General features: G+C 37.0%; 1 protein-coding gene across 3 annotated transcripts in view; it reads right to left on the minus strand.

The window, feature by feature from the left end:
* The window catches only part of ABCB7 (ATP binding cassette subfamily B member 7), a 157,451-nt gene that overhangs the window by 10,066 nt on the left and 132,059 nt on the right, over window positions 1-15,326 (minus strand). For all 3 annotated transcript variants that reach the window (XM_082447396.1, XM_082447395.1, XM_082447394.1), the window contains 2 exons: window positions 9,251-9,422; window positions 6,425-6,528 (listed from right to left, as the gene is read on the minus strand). In XM_082447396.1, coding sequence (XP_082303522.1) covers window positions 6,425-6,528; window positions 9,251-9,422 — 276 coding nt within the window. The remainder of the gene's footprint in view (window positions 1-6,424; window positions 6,529-9,250; window positions 9,423-15,326) is intronic.

Genomic DNA, 15,326 nt, shown 5'->3' on the forward strand with positions numbered 1-15,326 from the left:
ACTGCAATCACAGAAAATTAGACAAAATGAGATGGCAGAGGAATATGTCCCAGATGAAGGAAAAAGATAAAATCCCAGAAGAACAACTAAATGAAGTAGAGATAGGCAATCTACCGGAAAAAGAATTAGGAATAATGATAGTGAAGATGATTCAAGACCTTGGAACAAGAATGGAGGCAAGGACTGAGAAGATGCAAGAAATGTATAACAAAGACCTAGAAGAACTAAAGAACAAACAGAGATGAACAATACAATAACTGAAAATGAAAAATACACTAGAAGGAATCAATAGCATAATAACTGAGGCAGAAGAATGGATAACTGACCTGGAAGACAGAATGTTGGAAATCACTGCCATGGAAAAGAATAAAGAAAAAAGAATGACAAGAAATGAAGACAGTCTTAGAGACCTCTGGGACAACATTAAAAGCACCAACATTCATATTATAAGGGTCCCAGAAGGAGAAGAGAGAAAGGACCTGAGAAAGTATTTGAAAAGATAATAGCTGAAAACTTCCCTAACATGGGAAAGGAAACAGTCACTCAAGCCCAGGAAGTGCAGAGACCCCCAGGTAGGATAAACCCAAGGAGGAACACACCAAGACAAAATAGTACTCAACTTGACAAAATTAAAGATAAAAGAAAAAATATTAAAGCAACAAGGGAAAAGCAACAAAAACATACACGGGAACTCCCATTAGGTGATCAGCTGATTTCTCAACAGAAACTCTGTAGGCCAGAAAGGAGTGGCACAATATATTTAAAGCAATGAAAGAGAAAAACCTACAAACAAGAATACTCTACCCAGCAAGGCTCACATTCAGATTTGACGGAGAATTTAAAGCTTTACAGACAAGTAAAGGCTAAGAGAATTCAGCACCACCAGACCAGCCTTATAACAAATGCTAAAGATTCTTCTCTAAGCGGAAAAGAAAAGGCCACAACTAGAAACAGGAAAATTATGAATGGAAAAGCTCACGGGTAAAGGCAAACATACAGTAAAGGAAGGAAATCATCTGTACACAAATATGATATCAAAACCAGCAATTAATGATGAGAGAACAAATGCAGGGTATTGAAAATGCATTTGAAATTAAAAGACCAGCAACTTAAAACAACCTTGCTTACATACAGACTACCATATCAAAACCTAATGGTAACCGCAAACCACAAATCTAAAATAGATACACACACAAAAAAGAAAAAAGGAATCCAAACACAACACTAAAGTTAGTCATCAATTAACAAGAGAACAAAAGAGGAAGGGAAGAAAAAAAACCTAAAGAAACAAATCCAAAACAATTAACAAAAGGGTAATAAGAACATACATATCGATAATTACCTTAAACGTAAATGGATTAAGTGCTCCAACCAAAAGACAGACTGGCTGAATGGATACAAAAACAAGACCCCTATATATGCTGTCTATAAGAGACCCACTTCAGATCTAGGGACACATACAGACTGAAAGTGAGGGGATGGAAAAAGGTATTCCATACAAATGGAAATCAAAAGAAAGTTGTAGTAGCAATACTCATATCAGACAAAGTAGACTTTAAAATGAAGACTGTTACAAGAGACAGGGAAGGACACTACATAATGATCAAGGGATTAATCCAAGAAGAAGATATAACAATTGTAAATATATATGCACCCAACATAGGAGCACCTCAATATATAAGGCAAATACTAACAGCCATGAAGGGAGAAATCGACAGTAACACAATAATGGGAATGGGGGACTTTAACATACCATTTTCGTCAGTGCACAGATCATCCAGACAGAAAATCAACAAGGAGACACAGGCCTTAAATGACACATTAGACCAGATGGACTTTATTGATACTTATAGAGAATTCCATCCAAAAGCAGCAGAATACACGTTTTTCTCATGTGCACATGGAACATTTTCCAGGATTGATCACATGCTGGGCCACAAAGTGAGCCTCAGTAAATTTAAGAAAACTGAAATCGTATCAAGCATCTTTTCTGACTACACACTATGAGATTAGAAATCAACTACAAGAAAAAAAAGTAAAAAATACAAACATGTGGAGGCTAAACAATATGTTACTAAACAACCAATGGATCACTGAAGAAATCAAAGAGGAAATCAAAAAATACCTAGAAACAAATGAAAACAAAAGCCCAAAGATCCCAAACCTATGAGACACAGTAAAAGCAGTTCGAAGAAGGAAGTTTATAACAATACAATCTTACCTCAGGAAACAAGAAAAATCACAAATAAACAACCTAAACTTACACCTAAAGCAACTAGAGAAAGGAGAACAAACAAAACCCAAAGTTAGCAAAAGAAAGAAATCATAAAGATAAGAGCAAAAATAAATCAAATAGAAATGAAGGAAACAACAGAAAAGATCAATGAAACTAAAAGCTGGTTCTTTGAAAAGATAAACAAAATTGACAAACCTTTAGCCAGACTCATCCTGAAAAAAAGGGAGAGGGCTGAAATCAATAAAATTAGAAATGAAAAAGGAGAAGTTACAATGGACACCACAGAAATCCAAAGGACCATAAGAGACTACTACAATCAACTATATGCCAATAAAATGTACAACCTGGAAGAAATGGACAATTCTTAGAAAGGTACAATCTCCCAAGACTGAACCAGGAAGAAATAGAAACTATAAACAGACCAATCACCAGTACTGAAATTGAAAATGTGATTAAAAAACTCACCAACAAACAAAAGTCCAGGACCTGATGTCTTCACAGGCAAATGCTATCAAACATTTAGAAAAGAGTTAACAACTATTCTTCTGAAACTATTCCAAAAAACAGCAGAGGAAGGAACACTCCCAAATGCATTCTATGAGGCCACCATCACCGTTATACCAAAACCAGACAGACATATCATGAAAAAAGAAAATTACAGGCCAATATCACTAATGAACAGAGACACAAAAATCCTCAACAAAATACTATCAAACCGAATCCAACAATACATTAAAAGTATCATACACCATGATCAAGTGGGATTTATCCCAGGGATGCAATGATTTTTCAATATCTGCAAATCAATCAGTGTGATACACCACATCAACAAATTGAAGAATAAAAACCATATGATCTCAATAGACGCAGAAAAAGTTTTTGACAAAACTTAACACCCATTTATGGTAAAAACTCTCCAGAAAGTGGGCACAGAGGGAACCTACCTCAACATAATAAAGGCCATATATGACAAAACTACAGCTAACATCATACTCAATGGCGAAAAGCTGAAAGCATTTCCTTTAAGATCTGGAACAAGATAAGGATGTCCACTCTCGCCACTTTTATTCAACATAGTTTCCGAAGTCCTAGCTACAGCAATCAGAGAAGAAAAAGAAATAAAAGGAATCCAAATTGGAAAAGAAGAAGTAAAACTGTCACTGTTTGCAGATGACATGATACTATACATAGAAAATCCTAAAGATGCTACCAGAAAACTACTAGAGCTCATCAATGAATTTGGTAAAGTTGCAGGATACAAAATTAATACACAGAAATCTGTTGCATTTCTGTACACCAACAATGAAAGATCAGAAAGAGAAATTAAAGAATCAATTCCATTTACCATCACATCAACAAGAATAAAATACTTAGGGATATACCTACCTAAGGAGGCAAAAGACCTGTACTCTGAAAACTATAAGATGGTAGTGAAAGAAATCAAAGATGACACAGATGGAAAGATCTACCGTGTTGGGACTTCTCTGGTGGTCCAGTGGGTAACACTCCATGCTCCCAATGCAGGGGGCCTAGGTTCGATCCGTGGTCGGGAACTAGATCCTGCATGCCATAACTAAGTGTCTGCATGCTGCACCTAAGAGGTCTGCATGCCACAACTAAAGATCCCACATGCTGTAATGAAGGTCCCACTTGCTGCAACTAAGTCCTGGTGCAGCCTAAATAAATAAATAAATAAATAAATAAATATTTTTTTAAAAAAAGATCTACCATGTTCTTGGATTGGAAGAATCAATATTGTCAAAATGACTATACTACCCAGGGTAATCTAGAGCTTTGATGCAATGCCTATCTAATTATCAATGGCATTTTCACAGAACTAGAACAAAAAAATCTTAAAATTTGTACAGTGCCACAAAAGACCCTAAATAGCTACAGCAAACTTAAGAAAGAAAAATGGAGCTGGAGGAATCAAGGCTCCCTGACTTCAGACTATACTACAAAGCTACACTCATCAAAACAGTATGGTACTGGCACAAAAACAGAAATATATATCAAAAGGATAGAAAGCCCAGAAATAAACCCATGCACCTATGGCCAATTAATCTACCACAAAGGAGGCAAGACTATAAAATGGAGGAAAGACAGTCTCTTCAATAAATGGTGCTAGGAAAACTGGACAGCTGCATGTAAAAAAAATGAAATTAGAACATTCTTTAATACCATACACAAAAATAAACTCAAAATGGATTAAAGACCTAAATGTAAGATCGGATACTATAAAACTCTTAGAGGAAAACATAGGCAGAACACCCTTTGACATAAATCACAGCAATATCTTTTTCAATCTGTCTCACAGGGTAATGGAAATAAAAACAAAAATAAACAAGTGGGACCTAATAAAACTCAAAAGCTTTTGCACAGCAAAGGAAACCATAAACAAACTGAAAAGACAACCCACAGACTGGGAGAAAATATTTGCAAACAAGGTATTAGTCTCCAAAATTTACAAACAGCTCATGCAGCTCAATATCGAAAAAACAAACAACCTAATCAAAAAATGGGCAGAGGACCTAAAGAGACATTTCTCCAAAGACATACAGATGGCCAGGGGGCCCATGAAAAGATGCTCAACATCGCTAATTATTAGAGAAGTGCAAATCAAAACTACAATGAGATATCACCTCATACCAGTCAGAATGGCCATCATCAAAAAATCTGCAAACAATAAATGCTAGATAGGGTGTGGAGAAAAGGGAACCCTCTTACACTGTTGGTGGGAATGTAAAATAGTATGGCCACTATGGAGAACAGTATGGAGGTTCCTTAAAAAACTAAAAATAAAGCTACCCTATGATTCAGCAATCCCACTCTTGGGCATATATCTGGAGAAAACCATCATTTGAAAGGATACATGCACCCCACTGTTCACTGCTGCACTGTTTACAATAGCCAAGACATGAAAGCAACCTAAGTGTCCATCAACAGATGAATGGATAAAGAAGATGTGGTATATATATCCAATGCAATATTACTCAGCCATTAAAAAGATTGAAATAATGCCATTTGCAGCAGCATGGATGGACCTGCAGATTATACTTCATACTAAGTGAAGTTAAGTCAGACAGGGAAAGACAAATATCATATGATATTGCTTATATGTGGAATCTAAAAAAAAATGATACAAATGAACTTATTTACAAGACAGAAATAGACTCACAGACTTAGAGAATGAACTTATGGTTATCATGGGGGCAGGGTGGGGGGAGGGATAGATGGGAGTTTGGGATTGACATGTACACAGTGCTATATTTAAAATAAAATGCCTTTTCATGAAAAATAAATAAAATAAAAATTTTCTAAATAAATATAACAAATCCTCATGCTAAACAACTGACTTAGAAATTAAGCTGTTTTAAACATATGGCAGATCAAATAATGTGCCCTGAAACTTAACTCCATATGCAAATATATGTCATATATGCTCTAAAGCTGAAATTAGGCCTATCCTTCAACAATAGGGTTTTACTATATATTCAAGTAAAACGTAGGTGAATGGAGGCAACTGACAAATTACATCAGCCTATCTTCAGTTTTAGATTAAGGGGATTCATGCATGAAATTATGATTGCTGTTAAGACTTTGGTATTTAATACAAAGATGTTATGATGTCTAATGTAGTTGCTGGGTAGTACCATGACATCAGTGTCATAACATCTTGGTGCTTCACAATACTTGTTATGAAATGAATATAAACTGATACCAGAACCACAGGCTGTGTGTGCCTAATTTGCACCTTAGTGAGTTGCTCCATGATAAGTGAAAGGCTTTCTGGTGTGTACCGTGTCACAATCATTTATAAGACCTATTTTAATGAATGTTAAGTGGCAAAAAGCAGAAAGACTAAAACCTTCCTTTGTCAGCCGGTTAGTTGATTCCCACAGCTTTGCAAGATGAAAAGGTAATACAACAAGAGCATAACGTGTCACACACAGTTTCAAAAAGAGATATATTTGCAAATGGACTTAACAGTGTGATAATATAATGCGACCTGCATTCTTACTATCAACACTTCCTACATTGGGGAAAAGGGCTAGGTATTTGGCTCTACAGAACCTTCTATTGAAGTTCATTCAAAATATGAAAGAATGTAGCTATTTTACTGAAACTTCCAAGGAAAAAAGTTAAGCAATTTGAATTAAAGAGTTTTATGTTTTCACCATCATTTACCTCTTCAGTAATTGAATCTAATGATGAAGTAGCTTCATCATAGAGAATGACCGGGGAGTCCTTCAAAATGGCTCTTGCAATTGCTACTCTTTGCTTTTCTCCTCCTAGTAAAGAAAAATTTTAGTTTAAGAGAGCATAACATACATATTTTATATTTCTAGTATTTCCATTAATTACAACCACCAAATAATACCTTCAACATTTATCTTTACTGATTACTGATCATTTTACTCAGTTATAAGAGTTTATGTTCATATATAATATCCTTTGACAAACTATATTCCCTGGAACATAAATGTGATTCTGAATTCTGACTTCATGGCAGGCGAAAGAACAAGGAGGGGAGGTGACAACTTTGATTCCAGAATTACCTCCCTCACCAGAAATACGCTCATGACATAAGTTACTTTATATGTACTTTATATTACTTCCCAATGAACAGCAACCTCAGATAGAAAAATTTCAATATTAGAGAATCAACAAAGCCAAAACCAAATTCAATATCTGAAGCCTGAAAACTTGAAGACATGAAACTATAAATATCTAAATTTATTTCTTAACATAAAAAAGTACCATTCAGCCAGTATTCTTAAATACTTTTTTTTTTTTTGACAGAAAGCTATTATTTTCACAGCACTCTTCAAAGTTAAGGCTACAAACTAGGACCTCTTATTTCACCTTAGTTATTTGCTATAGGACTCTAGCATAGCAGAATTTTAAAACAGAAAGGAAACAGAAGCCCAGAAAGGTTAAGTAATTTGCTCAAGGTCACAGGCAAGTTCTAGCAAAATCTGCTAGAACTGACTAATTACCCCCAACTAATTCCCAGTCCAATGCTCTTCCTTTCACAATGTACAAACCCATAATTATTCTTAAATTTATTCTAGAGAAAATAAAGCAATCTTTCTTTCTCCACTGGGACTCCTGCAGGTCTAAGGCCATCAATCTTACATAAAACTATGGTTGAAAGTACAAAAGATGGTGCTTTGCTGAATATGTCCCTTTTGGCTTCTTTTCTTGTTCATTATCCATTAATTTATCAATGTCTGAAAAAACTTGTACTTTTTAGCATCAGTAACCTGTTCAGAAAACAAGCTCTACCTGTTGATTATCTGGTACACAAGTATTATTTCACTTTTATCTGTTCTTAAATTATTATCTTCAACTGGTAAGAGGGGCTCCTTATGTCTAATATTAGTGAATACGTTTATATTCATACTATCCACACTCTTCCTCATTTTGTAAGTTCAAAATTCTCCTATCAAGACAGGCAGTATGCCAGAACAATCTGCTTACCCACCTAGCAACTCAGCAGCAGAAAGCTCCAAAAAGAACTAGATACTCAGAGGAAGAACTAGTTTTCACATGTTTCCCAAATTTCAAGTGGAAACCAACCCAGTTTCAATTCTATTCAATAGAATTTGGAAAAGAAACATTTGTTTGTTCTCTACCGAAATTATTTGCATAGGTGCTAAATAATATATTGCTCATTTTGAGAGGCCTGGTTGTAAGGCAATGGGTATTAGGTATGAATAAAATTTCGTTAAACATTCCTACCCCCAAAGGCATGCAGAGAGGAACAAAATGATTGAAAAATGGGATGCAGCATAGCTAACTGAAGCAAAGTCATGTTTGAGAGGGCTAGTCTGTATTAAGTGACAAATTGGGGATCTCTAGAATTAGCCCAATGGATAAATAATCTGGGGTGTGGGCTAGTTTATTGGAAAGTCCTATGAAGAGCAATGGTAAAGTATAAAGGTGGACTGGAATGAAGCAGGCATCTTATACTATCAGGTAATGACTAAATAGTTACTACAAACCAACTAAACTTGAAAATAATCTTTGCTTAGTATTTTCTAAACCTAGATCAAAACTTTCTAATAGACTGCAAATTCCTTGAGAGTAGGTCCCTTGATGCTTCATCTTTTTAACTCTCAAATCATTTAGCACAGCTGCTTGCACATTGCATGTACCTAATCAATGTTGTGAATAACTGAAGCCAGCTTACAATGAAGAGGAACAGGGATTCATTAAAATTCATGTGGAGTATTCTTCATTCTTTTTCCTTACCCTCATCCCTAATCTATACATTTCCTCCCCAAACTAAACTAGAATGAAGAGTAAATGTAAAGGATGCAGTATGTTTATATGAGTTACATTAATACTTTCAGGCATTAGATATCATTATACTTTTAGAATTCAAATAATTTAGGGCAAAGAAACATTTTTATGGATCCTCAAAAAAATTCAGTCATTTTAGGATGATCCATTATTAAACAGAGTAATCATCTCATAATTAAACACTTAAAATGTGCAAGCCCTAAAATTTACTTGGCCACTGAACCAACAAAGACATGAAAATGAAGTTGGCTGTAAGGAAGTATAAGTATAAGGAGGTCTAAAGTATTGAAAACATCCCATAATGATCTAGGAAATTATGAGGAGATACACTATTTACTATCAAATTTCTTGTCCCTACTCTTACTTCTTTCCCATGTGAATAATGACCTTGGCTTACCTTTAATATTAAGATTACGGATAATAAGTTAGCACTGATCTCAACATGTATCAGTAACTTACTATTAAGCACTTACAGTGTTTGCAGCTGCAAGTGAAAAAAAAAGAGACTTGCATGATTTGAGAACAGTTACTTCTAGCAAGCTGAACTGTTTACAGTGACAGGCAGGAAACTGGGGAATTTGTCAAAAGAGACTGGATGAGCACTATGTTTGTACTCTGTCTTTACATTTTCTAGTAAATGGCCCTGACAAATTAAAGTGTGGAGGGAGTATGTAAGTGGGGGCCAGATCTAAAATCTTTGATTACCTGAAAGCTTGAGTCCTCGTTCCCCTACTTGGGTGTCATATCCATGTGGCATTCGAAGAATTGCATCATGGAGTCCAGCTAATTTTGCCACTGCATACACTTCCTCTGGTGAAGCATTGATGTTTCCATATAAGAGGTTGTAGTAAATGGTATTATGGAAGAGGACAGCATCCTGGAGCAGATTTATATATACACACATAGACATGCATGTTCATATTTAACAATTCAAAGAATAGTAAAGACATAAAGGCATAAAAAGTAAAACATTATAACTCCTTTTATCACCCCCACATGCCTGCTCCATTTCCTTTCCCAGAGCTAATCACCGTGAACAATTTTTTGTGTATTATCCTAGACTTTTTCTGATGCATTTATGTGCCTAAACAAACACTTTTTTTTTCCAACAGAAGCGGGGCCATACTATATATATTCGTTTGTAAGTTGCTTTTTTCACTTAACACAACCTGGAGATTGTTCATGTCAGTAACAGAAACCTACCTCATTCTTTTCAACAGTTGTGTGATACTAAGAATATATCATATTTATCTTATCCATTCCTCTACTGACGGATATTAATTAAAGCTTCTGCTACTATAAACAATGTTGAAATAAAATATCATTGTATATGACTTATGTACACCCATGCATTTCTGTAACAAGGATTCCTAGAAGCACACTGATGAGTTAAAAGGTAAGCATATGTTTATCCTTTGATAGAAATTGCCCAACTATCTTCCAAAAACGCTCCAACAGCATATATGCCAACCAACAGTGTACGAGGGTGCCAGGTCTCCATATCCTCAACAATGCTGGATATTAATAAGTTTTAGTTGTTGCTACTTTTAAGGGTAAAATGTGCTTTTTGTTTAAATTAGTATTTCCCTAATTACTAATGAAGCCGAATATGTTTTTATATGTTTCTCAGAAGCTTTTAAATTGGACTTAAAACACAGAAAACAAAGAATTTATGCGCTATAGATTTTTGAGAAAGTTCACTGCAATCATTCATTTGATATTTCAACTTATTCTGACATGGAATACTAAAGCTAAATTACTTAAAATGAGCATCCACCTCCCACTTCTCTTTCAGTATCCAACAGATGGAAGGTAACAGTAAGATGAAATAAAATGATTCCATTCATTAACATTAACCAGTACCCTCAATTAAGATCTTCTTTAATATCATAATCAGCCCCCGAGTTACAGATATTATTTCAAATCACTTTAATAATTTTTATACCTATTACTAATATAAAATTTTCTTGTATTGAGATGGTAGTTAAAACTAATGAGTTTAAAGTTCTACTTAAACTTTAAGTAGAACTTCAGAAAATACTTATTTTAAAATATTTTACATTTAGAAAAGAAGTTAACAAGCAAATGCTAACTGGAAATGTTGCAAATACAAAATATGGGGCATTGAGAAGACAGCGGAGGAGTGAGATGTGGAGATCACCTTCGCCCCACAAATACATCTACATGTGGAACAACTCCTACAGAACACACACTGAACGCAGGCAGAAGATCTCAGACTTCCCAAAAGGCAAGAAACTCCCCACATACCTGGATAGGGAAAAAGAAAAAAGAAAAAACAGAGACAAAAGAATAGGGATGGGACCTGCACCTCTGGGAGGGAAAGTTGAAGGAGGAAAGGTTTCCACACACTAGGAAACCCCTTCACTGGCAGAGACGGGGGGTGGGAGGGAGAGGGAAGCTTCGGAGCCATGGAGGAGAGCGCATCAACTGGGATGCAGAGGGCAAAGTGGAGAGATTCCGGCACACAGGATCGGTGCCAACCAGCACTCACCAGCCTGAGAGGCTTGTCTGCTCACCCACCGGGGCGGTGGGGGCTGGGAGCTGAGGCTCAGGCTTCGGAGGTCAGATCCCAGGGACATGACTGGGGTTGGCTGTGTGAACACAGCTTGAAGGGGGCTAGTGCACCATAGCTAGCCAGGAGGGAGTCCGGGAAAAAGTCTGGAACTGCCTAAGAGGCAAGAGACCATTGTTTCAGGGTGCGTGAGGAGAGGGGATTCAGAGCACCACCTAAACAAGCTCCAGAGACGGGCACGAGCCGTGGCTATCAGCGCGGACCCCAGAGAGGGGCATGACATGCTAAGGTTGCTGCTGCATCCACCAAGAAGCCAGTGTGCAAGCACAGGTCACTATCCACACTTCCCAGGAGCCCGTGCAGCCCACCACTGCCAGGGTCCCGAGATCCAGGGACAACTTACCCAGGAAAACACACAGCAAGCCTCAGGCTGTTGCAACGTCACGCTGGCCTCTGCCGCTGCAGACTCACCACGCATTGCGTACCCCTCCCTCGCCCCAGCCTGAGTGAGCCAGAACCCCCTATCATGCTACTACTTTAACCTCGTCCTGTCTGGGTGGGGAACAGATGCCCTCAGGCGACCTACACACAGAGGAGGGGCCAAATCCAAAGCTGAATGCCAGGAGCTGTGCGAACAAAGAAGAGAAAGGGAAATTTCTCCCAGCAGCCTCAGAAGCAGTGGATTAAATCTCCACAATCAACTTGATGTATGCTGCATCTGTGGAATACCTGAATAGACAATGAATCATCCCAAACTGAGGCGGTGGACTTTGAGAGCAACTGTAGACTGGGGTTGGCTTTCTGCATCTAATTTGTATCTGGTTTTATGTTTATCTGAGTTCAGTTTCTAGAGCTTACTATCATTGGTAGAGTTGTTTATTGATCTGGTTGCTCTCTTTCTTTTTTTTAATATATATATATATTTTTTTCCTTTTTCTCTTTTTATGACTGTGTATGTGTATGCTTCTTTGTGTGATTTGGTCTGGACAGCTTTGCTTTTACAATTTGTTCTAGGGTTCTGCCTGTCCATTTTTCTTGTTTTGTTTTGTTTTTAGTGTAGTCTTTAGCACTTGTTATCACTGGTGGATTTGTTTTTTGGCTTGGTTGCTCGCTTCCTTCTTTCTTTCTTTTTCTTTATATTACTTTTTTATTTCTTTATTTTTAATACTTTATAAAATTTTTTATTTTAATAAGTTTATTTTATTTTAGTTTTGTTTCTTTTTTTCCCTCCCTTTTCTTATGAGCTGTGTGGCTGACAGGGTCTTGGTGCTCCAGCTGGTTGTCAGGCCTGACCCTCTGAGGTGGGAGAGCCAAGTTCAGGACATTGGTCCACCAGAGACCTCCCAGCTCCACGTACTATCAAACCGCGAAAGCTCTCCTAGAGATCTCCATCTCAACTCTAAGACCCAACTCCATTCAACGACCAGCAAGCTACAGTGCTGGACACCCTAGGCCAATCAACTAGCAAGACAGGAACACAACCCCATCCATTAGCACAGAGGCTGCCTAAAATCAAAATAAGTTCAAAGACCCCCAAAACACACGACTGGACGTGGTCCTTCCCACCAGAAAGATCCAGACTCATTCACCAGAACACAGGCAACAGTCCCTTCCAACAGGAAGCCTACACAACCCACTGAACCAACCTTACCCAATGTGGGCAGACAACAAAAACAACGGGAACTACAAACCTGCAGCCTGCAAAAAGGAGACCCCAAAAACAGTAAGTTAAGGAAATGAGAAGACAGAGAAATACACAGCAGATGAAGGAGCAAGGTAAAAACCCAAGAGGCCAAACAAATGAATAGGAAATAGGCTCTCTATCTGAAAAAGAATTCAGAGTAATGATGGTAAAGATAATCAAAAAACTTGGAAATAGAATGGAGAAAATACAAGAAACGTTTAACAAGGACCTAGAAGAACTAAAGAGCAAACAACAATGATGAACAACAAAATAAATGAAACAAAAAATTCTCTAGAAGGAATCAATAGCAGAATAACTGAGGCAGAAGAACAGATAAGTGACCTGGAAGATAAAATAGTGGAAATAACTACTGCAGACCAGAATAAAGAAAAAAGAATGAAAAGAATTGAGGACAGTCTCAGAGACCTCTGGGACAACATTAAATGCACGAACATTAGAATTATAGGGATCCCAGAAGAAGAAGAGAAAAAAATAGGGACTGAGAAAATATTTGAAGAGATTATAGTTGAAAACTTCCGAAATATGGGAAAGGAAATAGTTAATCAAGTCCAGGAACTGCACAGAGTCCCACACAGCATAAATCCAAGGAGAAACACGCCTAGACACATATTAATCACACTACAAAAAATTAAATATAAAGAAAAACTATTAAAAGCAACACCGGAAAAGCAACAAATAACATACAAGGGAATCCCCATAAGGTTAACAGCTGATCTTTCAGCAGAAACTCTGCAAGTCAGAAAGGAATGGCAGGACATATTTAAAGTCATGAAAGGGAAAAAACTACAACCAAGATTACTCTACCCAGCAAGGATCTCATTCAGATTCGAAGGAGAAATTAAAACATTCACAGAAGCAAAAGCTAAGAGAATGCAGAACCACCAAACCAGCTTTACAACAAATGCTAAAGGAACTTCTCCAGGGAGGAAACACAAGAGAAGGAAAAGACCTACAAAAACAAACCCGAAACAATTAAGAAAATGGTAATAGGAACATATATATCGATAAGTACCATAAATGTAAATGGATTAGATGCACCAATCAAAAGACAGACTGATTGAATGGATACAAAAACAAGACCAGTATATATGCTGTCTACAAGGGACCCACTTCAGACATACGGACACATAGACTGAAAGTGAGGGGATGGAAAAAGATATTCCATGCAAATGGAAATCAAAAGAAAGCTGGAGTAGCAACTGTCATATCAGACAAAATGGACTTTATTTTTTAATTTTTAAAAAATATCTTTATTGGAGTATAATTGCTTTACAATGGTGTTAGTTTCTTCTTTATAACGAAGTATACCAGCTATATATATATATATATATATATATATATATATATATATATATATATATATATATCCCCATATCTCTTCCCTCTTCCATCTCCCTCCCTCCCACCCTCCCTATCCCACCCCTCTAGGTGGTCACAGAGCACCGAGCCAATCTCCCTGTGCTGTGCGGCTGCTTCCCACTAGCTGTCAATTTTACATTTGGTAGTGTATATATATCCATGCCACTCTCTCACTTTCTCCCAGCTTACCCTTCGCCCTCCCCATGTCCTCAGGTCCATTCTCTAGTAGGTCTGCATATTTATTCCCATCCTGTCCCTAGGTTCTTCACACCCATTTTTTCTCTTTTAGATTCCATATATGTGTGGTAGCATATGTTATTCGTTTTTCTCTTTCTGACTTACTTCACTCTGTATCACAGACTCTAGGTCCATCCACCTCACTACAAATAATTCAATTTCATTTCTTTTTATGGCTGAGTAATATGCCATTGTATATATGTGCCACATCTTCTTTATCCATTCATCTGTCGATGGACACTTGGGTTGCTTCCAGGTCCTGCCCATTGTAAACAGAGATGCAATAAACATTGTGGTACATGACTCTTTTGGAATTATGGTTTTCTCAGGGTATATGCCCAGTAATGGGATTGCTGGGTCGTATGGTAGTTCTATTTTTAGTTTTTGAAGGAAACTACATACTGTTCTCCATACTGGCTGTATCAATTTACATTCCCCCCAACAGTGCAAGAAGGTTCCCTTTTCTCCACACCCTCTCCAGCATTTATTGTTTATAGAATTTTTCATGATGGCCATTCTGACTGGTGTGAGGTGATGCCTCATTGTAGTTTTCATTTACATTTCTCTAATGATTAGTGATGTTGAGCATCCTTTCAAGTATTTATTGGCAATCTGTATATCTTCTTTGGCACAATGTCTACTTAGGTCTTCTGCCCATTTTTGGATTGGGTTGTTTGTTTTATTGATACTGAGCTGCATGAGCTACTTGTATATTTTGGAGATTAATTCTTTGTCAGTTGCTTCATTTGCAAATATTTTCTCCCATTTTGAGGGTTGTCTTTTCTTCTTATGCTTTCCTTTGTTGTGCAAAAGCTTTTAAGTTTCATTAGGTCCCATTTGTTTATTCTTGTTTTTATGTCCATTTCTCTAGGAGGTGGGTGAAAAAGTATCTTGCTGTGATGTATGTCACAGAGTGTTCTGCCTATGTTTTCCTCCAAGAGTTTTAT

The sequence above is a fragment of the Balaenoptera physalus genome (genome assembly GCF_965194825.1).
Source record: "Balaenoptera physalus genome assembly, chromosome: X".
Lineage (NCBI taxonomy): Eukaryota > Metazoa > Chordata > Mammalia > Artiodactyla > Balaenopteridae > Balaenoptera > Balaenoptera physalus.